At 50.7% G+C, this 14,384-nt stretch overlaps 1 protein-coding gene across 1 annotated transcript; it reads right to left on the reverse strand.

Annotated features, from left to right (window-relative positions):
- Positions 1–8,383: 8,383 nt before the first annotated feature.
- Positions 8,384–12,667, reverse strand: MEX3B (mex-3 RNA binding family member B). The gene is made up of 2 exons (XM_057544768.1): positions 12,023–12,667; positions 8,384–11,189 (listed from the first exon to the last, which is right to left on the reverse strand). Exons 1-2 carry the CDS (start codon positions 12,312–12,314, stop codon positions 9,742–9,744), a joined length of 1,740 nt encoding a protein of 579 aa, XP_057400751.1. The 5' UTR covers positions 12,315–12,667; the 3' UTR covers positions 8,384–9,741.
- Between the last annotated feature and the right edge of the window lie 1,717 nt (positions 12,668–14,384).

Here is a 14,384-nt window from a genome sequence, read left to right on the forward strand (position 1 = left end):
CTCCATATACAATCTTAATACAAGTGTAGCATACTGTATGTATTCTAATGTACCTTAACGTTTTCCTCTTAAGAATGCATATTGGGGCTTCCCTGGTGGCGCAGTGGTTGAGAATCTGCCTGCCAATGCAGGGGACACGGGTTCGAGCCCTGGTCCGGGAGGATCCCACATGCCGCAGAGCGACTAGGCCCGTGAGCCACAATTGCTGAGCCTGCGCGTCTGGAGCCTGTGCTCCGCAACAAGAGAGGCCGCGATAGTGAGAGGCCCGCACACCGCGATGAAGAGTGGCCCCCACTTGCCGCAACTAGAGAAAGCCCTGGCACAGAAACGAAGACCCAACACAGCCATAAATAAATAAATAAATAAATAAATAAAAATTTAAAAAAAAGAATGCATATTGTTCAATATCAACACAAATCAATCTGCTTAATTCTTTTTAACAGCACTCTGCAGAGTTGTCTAAAGTCTAGTATTTATATCTTTAACTAACCATCCCCTATTGAAGGAATAGAGGGAGCTTTTTAAACTGCAGATTTCCAGGCCTCATCCCAAATGTACTGAATAAGAATTCCAAAAGGTGGACCCAGGAAGTTCTATTTCATATACATTTTCCAGGTTACTCTCATGTAGGCATCTCAAGGGACTAATATGCCAAGAAAATTGGAAATGGAAGATGTATAGTGATTTCCCCAAAGTCTCAGAGCAAAGGCAGAGTTAACAGAACAACAGCGGTGCTCCCTGAATAGGAAGTGTGGATGGATGAACAGATCTGGGAGGTACACCATAAAAGTGTGGCTGTGATAAGTAACCCCAAATAGCATAGTCCTTTTTATCAAGAGATTTTAAGTGATCATTTTCTTGCTGTACAGTTCACTGATGTTGAAGTGCCTTCTGAGTCATTGGAGGAATATTAAGGCAGCGTCGTCATGGTTTTTAATGAGAAGTGTGTTTTACTGGCCTCTGAGTCCATGGGTGGTAGGTTTGGATATTTTCAGTAAGCAGTCTATTAAATTTACTCATAACTCATTGGAGTCACTTTGGGCTCTTCTGTAAAAGCAGGAGTCTTCTGTATGTCTGCACAGGGCATGGTTAAAAGGAACTAGGTTTCCAGAAATCTCTAGTCTCCACTTCACCAAAGACTGCCTGTTGGGCAAAGCATTTAAGCTCAGTTTCTTGGGCTGTAAAATGAGGATAATAATGATAGCCATATTATTCACTGCTTCACGGGGTGTCTGTGAGATGATTCATATGAAAGCATTTTGAAAAGTGTAATGTCTCCTATACAAAATAAAATAATAGCATTGTATTAAAGATAAGATGTCCATCAAAATGTTCAGACGTAGAAGATCTGGCCCAGACAAAATCGACAAACACCCCTCATGCTTCCGATTCTAAATTTTTAAAATTATTTTTGACCTATGAAAGTAATATAATCACATAGTAAAAAAATCCAAAGGTCATGAGGATATTAAGTGAAAAAATAATAATAGCTAACATAAGGACTGATAGACAGAGATAGAGAGCACATACCATAAGCCATGCATTATCCTAAATGCTCCTCAGAGCAACCCTTTGAGGTATGCTACTGTTATTATCCCCATTTCATAGATGATAAAAGTGAGGCACAGAGAAGTTTAGTAACTTTCCCAAGATACACAGCTAGGAAATGGCAGAGCCAGTTTTCTGTTATCACCCCCAAATACCAGCCTTATTCTCCAAGGATGACCACTGTTTTAACAGTTAATTGCATAACTGTATTGATTTTCTATTTGTGCATAACAAATTGCCCTAAAACTTAGAGGCTTAAAGCAAAAAACATTTATTATTTCACTGTTTCTGTGAGTCTGGAATCAGGGTTTGGCTTAGCCAGGTATTTCTGACTCAATGTCTCTTAGGAGGCAGTCAAGATGTTGGCCAGGGCTGCAGTCTTATCTGAAGATTCAACTTGGAGAGGATCTGTTTCCAAGTTCATTCACATGGTTGTTGATGGGTGTCAGTTCCTCACAGGCTATTGGACTGAGACTCTCAGTTTCTCGTGGCCAAGGGTCCCCCTCAGTTTCTCAGCACATGGACCTCCCCACAGGGTTGCCTCAGGTCATGGTATGTGGATTCATCCAGTGTGAGAGATCTGAGACCACACCCAAGAAGCCAGTCTTTTTATTTTTTTTAATTAATTCATTTTCTTTTTTTTTTTTTTTGGCCACATGCGCTGCTTGCAGGATCTTAGTTCCCCAACCAGGGATAGAACCCGCACCCTGCAGTGGAAGCACAGAATCCTAACCACTGGACCAACAGGGAATTCCCAAGCCCAAGCTTTTTATAACCTAATTTCTGAAGTGATATCCCATCACTTCTGCCATATTCTGTTCACTAGAAGCAAGTCACAAAGGCCAACCCACACTCAAGGGGTGGGGGTTACACAAGAGCATGAACACCAGGAGGGCAGGGGATCTTTGCAAGCCATCTTTTTTTTTTTTTTAATTAATTTATTTATTTTTGGTTGCATTGGGTCTTTGTTGCTGCGCATGGGCTTTCTCTAGCTGCGGCGAGCGGGGGCCACTCCTCGTTGCGGTGCACAGGCCTCTCGTTGCGGTGACCTCTCTTGTTGCGGAGCACGGGCTCCAGGAGCACGGGCTTCAGTAGTTGTGGCACGTGGGCCCAGCAGTTGTGGCTCGCAGGGTCTAGAGCGCAGGCTCAGTAGTTGTGGCACACGGGCCTAGTCGCTCTGCGGCATGTGGGATCCTCCCGGACCAGGGCTCGAACCCGTGTCCCCTGCATTGGCAGGCGGATTCTTAACCACTGTGCCACCAGGGAAGCCCCTGCAGGCCATCTTAAAGACTGCCTATCATGATAGCCTTCTAAAAATTGTCCATGCATATAAAACTTCTTTTCCACATCACTGATTATTAGAGAAATGCAAATCAAAACTACAATGAGGTATCACCTCACACCAGTTAGAATGGGCATCATCAGAAAATCTACAAACAACAAATGTTGGAGAGGGTGTGGAGAAAAGGGAACCCTCTTGCACTGTTGGTGGGAATGTAAATTGATACAGTCACTATGGAGAACAGTATGGAGGTTCCTTAAAAAACTAAAAATAGAATTACCATATGACCCAGCAATCCCACTACTGGGCATATACCCTGAGAAAACCATAATTCAAAAAGAGTCATGTACCACAATGTTCATTGCAGCTCTATTTACAATAGCCATGTCACGGAAGCAACCTAAATGCCCATCGACAGACGAATGGATAAAGAAGATGTGGCACATATATACAATGGAATATTACTCAGCCATAAAAAGGAACGAAATTGGGTCATTTGTAGAGACGTGGCTGGATCTAGAGACTGTCATACAGAGTGAAGTAAGTCAGAAAATGAAAAACAAACATCGTATATTAACGCATATATGTGGAACGTAGAAAAATGGTACAGATGAACTGGTTTGCAGGGCAGAAATTGAGACACAGATGTAGAGACGTATGGACACCAAGGGGGGAAAGTGGTGGGGGGGTGTGGGCTGTGGTGTGATGAATTGGGCGATTGGGATTGACATGTATACACTGATGTGTATAAAATGGATGACTAATAAGAATAAAAAATAAATAAATAAATAAAATCATCTTAAAAAAAAAAACAAAAACTTCTTTTCCAAAAAGCATATCCTTTGCATGTGCCTTTACCGACATCAAGGGGATCCTCCTGTTTATTATGACATATAGAATTCCATTGGGTGGAAGTTGCATAACTTAATAAACCAGTCCCCGATTGACAGGAACGCAGTTTTTTTTCAAGTAAAACACCATTTTTACTAGTTTTCCTAATGTGTATCGAGCACACCTGTGGGCAAGGCTCTGTGCCGGGCGTTGGGGGCACAGAGATGGAAAGAAGAGACCCCTGCCCTCAAGGCATCCTCAGCCTAGTGGAGAGAAAAGACAAGGAGACAAACAATTGTGAAGGCCCCAGCAGATGTCACTGTGGTAAGAGGTACAAGGTGTCGTGTGAGCCCCAAAGAGGGACTAAGCATGTCTGATAATTCCAGAAGGAAGTAAACCCTTCCTCTTTCCACAGAGGAGTAAACTAAGTCACAAACCTGCCATTTTTCTCACCCATATCTTCCATGAAAACATGTGCTCTCACTGGAACCAGCACCAAAGACTTATGGGGTGTGCAGCTTCCATAATGTCATTTTTAGACCATGCCCAGATCCTACAACGTCTAAGAAATGCCCTAGAAAATGAAGTCAATGTGAAAGAGAAAGAAAGAAACAAACAAACAAAGAGTCTGGAATTCTGGAAACCAAACAACTGACTACATTTCACTTTTCAGTCAGGGTTTTGGCATCTTTTAGTCACTATCTAAATTAGTTCATGTGATATTTTTATGGAGTTTTCTTTTTTTTAGAGAGAATTCTGTACTCATTTTTCCCTCATCGAATGCTCATTTATTTTGTCTACCTGGAAAGACTATATTATAGAATTAGCTTAATGTTCATTGTTCAGTTGGTCACAAAACAGTCAAGAGATGACAAGCCTTTAGAATACATGTCGCAGAAATACCCCTGTGCTCATAAGGTACTAGTCATGCTTTGGGTTCTCAGCCGAGTTGCTGTGAGTCCTGAAGTCGTTATAGCAACTGGGCCCTGCTCCACTTTCAGGTCAATTACACTTAGCATTAAGAAAGGACCATCATTCCCATGGTTGAGTATTTTGTGCTGAATGAGTGCTTGCTTTTTCTGAAAATGTCTCTTGTAAAAAACATTTTTCTCAAGTGGTAAAGATAGGAGGATAGGATTTATTAATGCTCAAGTTGGAATCCTAGGTCCAATGCTTGTGGACCGTGTGACCTCGAAGTTAAGTCATTTAACTTCCCTCCAACTCAGTTTCCTTATCTTTGAAATGGACTTATTCATACCTACCCCATGGGGTTGGATTAATGTAAAACCCTTAGCACAGTTCCTGGTTCAGAGTGAGGGCTCATTGAACTATAGCAATCATCACTGACGTCCAGTGGACCAGTATAAGGGATGCTTAATTCTCCCTCACTTTCCACTTCCTGGAAAACAGGTTGGTCTTAATAGTGGGGGGGAGAGAGATGTTAGCTCTTTATCGCCAGTCAGGTTTTGACTGAGTCAGGGGACAGAGGAAGGCAAAAGGGGGACAGGATTCAGCACTAGAAAGTCCCCTGCTGCCCAGCCAGGGAGGGAGTGATTCCGTTAAGGTGAGAAAGAGTGAGTGTAGCCAATACAAATCCCATCTCTCCCCAAGTTGCCTTGCCCCCCATAAAGCTTCAAGGACAATTACTACTAGCATCACCCTGGCCAGCAGGCTCAAAACCCCCTTGAGATGGAGCAAATTTGTTCATATTTCTTGGAAAGATAAGGCTTAAGAGATAAAAGCTCTGGATCTCTTAGTGTCTGATAGTCACTGACAATAATAGAGCTTTTCCCAAGAGCCAATTGGTAGGACTACATTTTGAGTGTGTTTTACTACAAATACGCACAGTAAAATCTCAATGGTTTCTCCCTTCCCGTTGTAGAAAGGATCACAGGAGACAATCGAAAAGAAAGCGCTTTGAACATTCCATGCAAACATTATTATTGACTGAGTGCAATCTACCACTCTTTGGTGAAGAAAAATGATTTCCTTAATTTTGACCTCCCGTGCTCACACATCAGCCTTGGCTTCCCCTGCAATATTCCTGATATCGCTAGAGCTACCCTGGGTAGTGGGCAATCCCAGAGCACCACCGAGGGCCAACCTCTGTGCATTTAAATGTCAGAACAATATCACCAATTTCAAGACAGTGAAAAGACAACAGGGAAGATCCACTTTCTTTGTCTACATCAGGGTTTCTCACCCCGGGCTGGATGATTCTTTGTTGTGCTGGATGATTCTTTGTTGTGCTTTGCAGGATGTTTAGCAGCACCCCTGGCTGTTACCCACTAGATGCCAGTAGCACTACCCCACGTTGTCATAACCCAAAATGTCTCCAGAGATCGTCAAATCAGGGGTGAGGGGGTTTGCAAAATCACCCCCAGTTGAGAACCAGTAGTCCACGTAAAGAAAGGAAACATGGACCAATAATTCGGGGCAGAGATGTCTGTTAGCTGATATTTTGTTGCTGCAGAAAGACGGATTTCAGATGGGTAGCAGAAAGTAGAAAGGGAAACTGTTAGTAGTTGCAGGGCATAAAAGTGGTACCTCTCATCTCTGCAGCTGGAGAACCTCCACAGCAAGTGACCACCTCCACAGTTGTCATTTGCGGGACCTGGGGGATGGGACAAAAAGCCTGCCTTGGATCAAAAGTTAATGTCATCTAATGCCACTAGCATGTGTCCACATCCTCTGCTGGTGACAAGGGCCTGCCCTGCAGAGGAAACCAATAGTGAAAAGCTCTCTCTCCTCTCAAGAATCCTGGTTTTATTAATATATTCCAAAACTTCATGTCAACAAAGGGGACCTCTCACCGCAAAGAAATACAAGCCATCCAAGGGCGTGTCAGTAGCCTCGAAACCTGATTTTTTTTTCTCATTTTCTAAAGCAGCATATGGACCGCAAAAAATCTCAGTGAGCAAGAGCCCATGTGAAATTCAACCAGTCAAGGCTTTGATTTTTCCTCGCCTTCTCTGGAATCATTCTGCTAAAGCAGCAAAGCAAAGCTGCATTAACTAAAGAAATAAGTGCAAAAAGACTCTTGGTTCTGTTCTAGGCATTTCGGAACAGCTGAAAGAAAGGGGGGATTGGACTGTAATATTGCTCCTTGCCAGGTCTCAGCTAACCTCCAGTCCTTGAGGGAGCAAAAATGGGGGGTAAACACTGCCTGGACACTTTCCAGAGTTGAAGATGATGCCAGAAATTTCCCAAGCAGGGCCACTCCTTTCTCTCCTCCCACCCCAAAGGCCTGTCTCCTGTCTTTGCACAGAATCATTCAAACCAAACAAATCAGGAGCTATGACGTAAGCAGTGACTAAATTTCCGGGCAAATAAAAATGAATACAGGGCTTCCCTGGTGGCGCAGTGGTTGAGAATCTGCCTGCCAATGCAGGGGACGCGGGTTCGAGCCCTGGTCTGGGAAGATCCCACATGTCACGGAGCAGCTGGGCCCGTGAGCCACAACTACTGAGCCTGCGCGTCTGGAGCCTGTGCTCCACAACAAGAGAGGCCGCGATAGTGAGAGGCCCGTGCACCGTGATGAAGAGTGGCCCCCGCTCGCCGCAACTAGAGAAAGCCCTCGCACAGAAACGAAGACCCAACACAGCCAAGAATAAATAAATAATTTTTTTAAAAAAATGAATACAAAGGGGAAAAGAGGAACAGCCAATGTATGTTATAGCCTACTCTTTGAACTCACCTGCTAAATGTTACCCATCAGCAAAGGTTAAAGTAAAAGGCTGCCACATTCCAGGCAGACACCATTCTCCAGGGGCAACTCAGCTCAGCCTGGAAGTCGGCTGGCAATTCATCGGCATGGTCTGGTCATTCCTAAATACTCTCTAGAAGGCAGAGATCCTGTCAAGTGAAAGCATGCAGGCTCCAACCCTTGACAAAGCCCCACAGCCAGGGAGCAGGTGTAGCCTGCCAAAAACAAACAAACACTTCTCCCGAACAACAACAAACAGTTAACACCCGCAGCCTGTCAACACCAGTTAGCCTGCCTGACAAGCAGAAGCCTATTAAGACCAGTGCTCAAATCTAGCCCGGTCCTCTACAGGCAGAAACTGGCATCTCTGGGCTTCCCCCAAGGAAGTGACCTTGAGTGGAAACTCACCACAGCAAGCACAGCCCTCAGGCTCCCAATACCCTTGGGGGCCCTTGCTGGGTGGGATTATGACTTTCCTAGGCCCTAGGCGCTTTTGCTCCTTCCTCCATAATAATATTATTCAAATTTATTTTTGATATAACTTTCAATACTTTGATACCTTGTTTTCTTAATGTGTTGTTAGGCAAAATTGAATAGGTTTTTGTGGGTCTGAAAACTAAGACATTGTCTTTGAACATTTTCATTTCCTTTGCTTTATTTTCTGCTAATTTTAAGAGAAATTAAACCTTTTCCTGGGACCCTAAAAGAATCACAGATCCTAGGCACCATGCCCACAATGTCTAATAAGGAAGCTCTGATTCGGTAGATAACTTGCAATTAACAACAAAAAAAATACTGTTACCCACGGCCTAACCATCCAACCAAACACAACCTTGGCCTCTTTTGAAATCAAGTCCACTCTATTGATAAAATACTGACATAATACGCCTGGAAGTTGTATCTTTCAATTTGTCACTTAAGAGTGATTCCTTATAAAGGTAGACTCCAAGAAGCTTAAAAAAAAAAAAAAAATCAAGTTACCACACAAGATAGATTTTCTTCAATATTTTATTTATATAGAAATACTTAAAAAATGAAGTAGCACCATTACTTAAGTTTTACCTTTATTATGTAGAACTTTAAATGTCAGAAAAATAAAACTCTTGATACAATTTCAAATCTTGTCTCAGCAAATATAATATTAGTATTTGACCATGAGGTTAAAGGCCCTTTATCATAAAATAAAATATACTTTGTTTTTTTAAACTTTGCTCAGTAAAGTACATTTAAGCTCAAGTAACATCACCTACATATACATAAACAAGTGGTAAACAAATGTATTAAAATAGAAATACTAAAACTATAGTGGTGCAACAGAATTTTTGTAACTTGCACTGAATTCTATTTATACAAATGTTAGAAAGCATCAACAGTTCCTTTTGACATGTTTATACATTTCCGTTTTTTTGTAATAATATAGAATAAAATATGCTTTATATCACTGAATAGAAAATATGCTGGGTGAAGCAGATCTAGAAGATTTGTCTGAACCTATAAAATCTCCATCCCAACAGAATACTGTTCAAAACATTACACATTTTATGGTTTGTAATTCCGTCACAATTGTGTGATTATTAAAATAATACAGTGTTCTTTGCCATAAGGCCATACTAAAATAAAAAGATTTAACCCAGCTACAAAAAAGTTCACTGAACTTAAATTAAAATACTTGTAAACATCTTTGCAATATGAAATATAATTTTTCAAGTCAAAAAAGAATAAAATACTTCAATCTGTATTAATGCAATTTCTCTTTAAAACTTTTAAACGTTTTTTAATATATAAGAGATATGTTACAGTTTCTTTAACTTTAATAAAGCTGCAGTATCCTGGTTTCACAGGAACTCCTGGCCCTTCCACGAACATTCAAAAAGGATCCACTGTGTTCTATAATAAGCATCGTAGGAACCCAGCCACAAAGGGGAACACACTAAAACAGTCCACACATCCCATAGCACTATTATTATCATCTTCATCATAATAATTATTGTTCATTTTTTTCCTACTTTAAGAAAATGGAAAACTTGTGGGGTTTTCTTCTTTTGGAAGCTTCCTATTAAGTACAGTGTAAAAACTATCATTACTAGAATGTCGCCGTTCCTATTATTTATAGAGCATGCATTTAAGGTGGTTCGGAGGTTTCCCAGGCTACAGTACTCTTGATGCAGATATCCTGGCAAGTTCCTTTGTTTAAAAATTTAAATTTAAAAAAATGAGCGGATACTACAGCTTTCCAAGCTCCTCTTCGGATCTCAGAGTGTGAGCAGGGAGGCGGGGAGGAGAAGGTGGGGCACCAAGGAGGCAAAGAGGCGCTGGGGAGTGAGGATGGAGGAAAGCGGGTTCTCCATCCCCCGCGTGGTGCGCGCCGCCGCCTTCAAGAAAAGATGCGGATGGCCTGAGTGACCGCGGTGTGGCAGACCGGGCATTCAGGCTCACTCTTCTCGCAGATGCGGTTGGCGCACTCCATGCAAAAGAGGTTGTGGCCGCAGGGCACCAGGGCGGCGATTACTTCGCTCTCAAAGCACACGGAGCAGTCACGGCTGCCCTTACGCCGCAACCCAGAGGAGGAGGATGAAGAGCTGGAGGAGGAGCTGGACGAGGACGAGGAGCCGGATGTGTCCGACGGCTGCAGGCCCGGCAGCTGCGCCCCCAGGCCGTTGGCATAGGCGGCGTAGGCCAGGCCCCCTCCGCCCGGGTCGCTGCGCACCCGGCGAGCCAGGTGGTGCTCGCCCGCCCCCGGAGCCATGTGCAAGGGCGGGGACAAACGGGGGCAGCTGGTGCCCGGGTGCAGCCGGCGGTGCACCAGCAGCCCCAGGTTGGCGTTGGAGGGCGCGCTGGCGCCGCCCCCGGGAAAGACCACAGAGGAAGACGAAGCCGACGAAGATGCAGAGGAAGAGCAGGAAGAGGACACGGGAGCTGCAGGTCCGCCTCCCGGGGACCTCTCAAACTGGGCCCAGAGAAGTGGAGCCCCAGGCGGTGGGGCGGGAGCCGGGTCGAAGGTGGGCTGTAGCTCAGGACAGCCGTCAGGGGAAGGCACAGAAGCTTCCCCCGCCGTGTAGGTGTATCCATTGCCATTGTTGTTGTTTCCGTTGTGAGCAAAGCTGAGCGCGGGACTGGGGGGACTATAGTCCGCCAGGCGTGGGGTGGCAGCTGCACTGCCGCTGGTCCCCCCGCCGAAGTAAGAGTCTGTGGAGGCGCTGCCAAGCGAGCTGGAGCTGTCGTTGCGATAGCTAGAGAAGGGCTTGCGGCCCGGAGTGGGCGTGATGCTGGGGGTGGGCTTGCTCCAGAGGCTGCCTGGGCCGGACCCGCCGGACCCATGATGCAGATCAAAGCCCACATCCGTGCCATTGGCGTGGAAGTCGTTCTCATCTGTGAGCTCAATGATGCCGCCAGTGCGCAGGGCGATGTGCGCCTCGATCTCCTCGCGAGCTCGGTCCACGTTCTCAGGCATGCCGGTCACCTCGAACACCGGCTCCTTGTCGCGGCTGGGCGTCACGATGTACGTGTGCGTCTGCTGCTGGATGCGCTTGATCGTGGCGCCCTTGGGCCCCACCACGAGCCCCACCACGCGATAGGGCACCCGCACCTGGATGGTGGTCTGCCCCGGCAGGTTAGGCGGCCCGGGCACTGCGCCGTTGAGCGCCGTGTTCTTATTCCGCGAGGCGCGGATCATGGAGAAGTGCTCGGCGGCAGAGATGATCTCCCTCCGAGCCATGGCCACATCCTCCTTCCTGCCCGTCACAACAAAGACAGGCTCCTCCCCACGAACCGGGGTCTTGATATAAGTGTTGGTCTTCGCCCGCAGCGCTTTGATTTTACAACCTGGGAGCCAGAGTGCAGGGGAGGGAGTGGGAGAGAGAGACAGACACGCCCATTACCCCAGGGTAACCGCGGAGACCTGGGACTGCCCGCGTACGGGGCAGCGGGAAGGCAGAACGCGCGATGGGCGGAAAGGGGGCGGCTCCCTCACAGACCCCGGGCCGCTCCACGGGCTGGGAAACGGGTTCCACCCGCTAGGCGCTCGAGGAACAGTCCGTTGGCTGCCCAGCCCTCCCCCAGTGACTGCAGTCGTCCCGAGCCAAACCCGAGAATCCCAGAAAAAGTCAGCTGGGGAGATGCCGCTGGGATCCAGCGGGACGCGCCGCCGTCCGCCCTGAAGACGCGGCAAGGGGATTCGGGGAAGGCGACCGAAGGCCGAGATCCTCCAGCGCGGGGGGGGACTGGTGGGAATGGGGGGCAGTCCCGGGACCCATTGTTCCTCCTCTGGGCTCCATTCCGCTTTGCAGAAATCCAGAATCCTCCTCCCATCCGATGCTTACTCCTCCTCCTCCCCCCTCCCAAAGGACCTATCAAAGGCCCCCTCCCCCAAGCATCTTATATTTAAATTCTATTTCCCGGGTTGGGCTGGGTGGGGGGCGCTAGGGGAGAAGGCAGTGATTTTCGCAGGAGAAAGTGCATCCCGCCGTGGCCGCGGCGCGGCTCTGGGAGACAGCCTGCCTGCACTTTCTTTGTCTGGGGCGCCGGCCCTTCGCGCGGCTCTTCCTCCCTCCCCAAGGCTCCCCGGCGCCGCGGATCTCGATTCCTCTCCCGCCTTCCCCGCGGGGCGGTGGCCCGAAACCCTCTCACCTCCAGCTGCCCATCCCTGCCGGACCCACCTTGCCGCCCCACGATCTCGGCGACATGCTCGGAACTGGGCACCGGCACGCACTCGGTCATGTTCACGCTCTTCTTCCTCGGCTCGCTGTCGTACAGAGACGCGCCCTCGTCACTGTCCAGCCCCAGCAGGGAGAGCTGGTCGAGCGCGAGCTGCAGGGCTCTTTGGTCATCCAGGGTCTCTCCCCCGCCGCTGCCGCCGCCGCCTCCCCCGCCGCCGCCTCCCCCGCCGCCGCCTCCCCCGCCGCCGCCGCTGCCGTTGCGCTCCAGGTCTGCAAACAGCGAGCTGGGCATCGCTCGGCCGTGCGCACCGCGCCCCGCCGGCCCTCTGCTCGGCGGCGAGAAACTGCGGCCACAAAGGCAGCCGGGAAGCGAGTGGTCAGGGGAGGAGAGGCCGGCCGGCTGCAGAGGGCTCCGTTGCTCCTTTCTCGGCGCCGGGAAGAGTGGGTCGCTCCTTGCGGTCCGCGCCGGGCAGTGGCTGCGGGAGCCCCCGCCTGGGTCCCCACCCCAGATCTGCTGGCGGGTGGGGTGGGGGCAGAGCTCGAGCGGCGGCCGCGCGTGCCCCCCAAGTGCCCGGCTGGCTGGCCACAATGCCGAGCGAGAAGCGAGCAGGCGAGCGACAGCAGCGTTTCTTTAAGGAGCCCCTCCCCGGCTCCTCCACTCCCTCCCGCCCGCCCGCCCGCCAGCCCTCACTCAGCGCTTTTTCCTCCTCTCCTCCCCGCCTCTTGACTGAGCCTCTGCAGCCAGACGGCTCCAGAGGGGGACGAGGGAGGCGCAACGTCACCGGCGGGAGCTGACTCTACAATGCTACTGACACTATCGCTGGGGGAGGCGATTGGCGCGCGCCGGGCCGGGGGCGGGCGGAGGCCGCAGGCTGAGCGAGCGGAGAGCGAGCGCCCCCCCCCACCGCCGCGCTCGCCGCAGCCCGCCCCGTCCTCCTCCCGGCCGCGCCCCTCCCCCGCCGCCGCTAACGCCTCTCTTTGTTGTCTAATGCGGGACCGGCAGGCTCGGGACACTTGCCTGCACCTATCAACCGATGACGGTCACTGTCTCCAGGTCTCCTCCCTCTCCAGATTAAGAAAAGGAAACGCGCCCAACTCTGATGCCAGGGGCCCGGCTCTAAGAGACTGGTCCTTAGAAAGTCCCGTTAGTGTCCCCCAAATAAACCACCCCTAGAACCAGAGATGCCACTGGAAGAAGCGTCTATTGTCTGCCCAAAAGGCGGTCCGAGCCCTCGGACCCGAAAGGCATGTCTCGAGGTCCTGGTGCGCACTGGCAAAGTGGCCCCCGGCGCGGGCTGCCCACCTGCACGGGAGCGCAGGAGACACAAAGGCAAACGCCCGGCCGCATCGCCGCTCGTGCGCGCGCGCGCCCGCAATTCTGTCCCCTTGGGCAACACTTCGCCCAACTGGCCCTGAAACTGCGGATCAGAAAGCCAGAAACCGGTTGCAGCGCGGACCTGGCCGGCCCCGCCTCCGGCGACCTCCGGAACGCACCGCGCTGGGGTCCTGCACATGCCACGCGCGCCAGCTGAGACCCCGCGGGCGCTGATACGCGCACGAGCGCCGCGCCGGCACCGCTGGGACGCCGGCCATACCTCCAGCGGGCGGTGCGGGCGTGCGCGCCCGCTGCTCTCAGGTCCCTCCCCGCCCCACGGTCGGGCCTGCGCAGTGCGCGCGAGGAGCGGGCGGGCCCTTTAAGGAGGGCGCGGCGGAGCGCGCCGGCCCCTCCCGCAGTCCCGCCCAAACGGGAGGTGTGCGCTCGCCTCCCGGCCGCTCTTTGTGCGTTTCTCGGGGTGGGGGTGGCGTCGGAGGGAGGGTGCGACGGGACCGGCCGGCAGGGACGGCGAGCTGCGCCCCCTCCCGGATCTCCTGGGGGCCGCCTCCGAGCGCTAGGGAGAAGAAAGGAGGCTTTGAGGGGCGGGCCGGAACGGGGCACGCTGCCCGCCGGGCCCGCCACTCGATCCCTCTCCGCCCGAGTCCCCCTCCGCCGCCGACCCGGGCGGATGCCCCCGGGTCCCGGCGCGCTCCCCTCCCTTGTTCCGGGCGCCGCCTGGCTCGCCGGGCCCCCTGCGCCGGGCCGGGGCCGTTCCGCAGAGCGGCCGGGGCCGCGGTTCGCGGAGTCGGCCAACGTTGGTGCAGCGGCACTCCTGCTGAGGACAATGAGGCCATGTGGCCGCAACCGCAGACAGGCTTGCTCGGGAATCCCCGTGGTGCCGCGGGGCGATCTCGGAACTCGAAGACAGCGGCTCCCCCAAGTGCTCCCTGCGTGACCCATAGAAGAGGGAGGGAGCGCCCCGGGCCTTGGTTTCTCATCCATAAAATAGGGGAAACCATTCCAGCCCTCCCCACCTCGTGGGTTCTG

This window comes from Balaenoptera acutorostrata, chromosome 3, assembly GCF_949987535.1.
Source record: "Balaenoptera acutorostrata chromosome 3, mBalAcu1.1, whole genome shotgun sequence".
NCBI classification, from domain to species: domain Eukaryota; kingdom Metazoa; phylum Chordata; class Mammalia; order Artiodactyla; family Balaenopteridae; genus Balaenoptera; species Balaenoptera acutorostrata.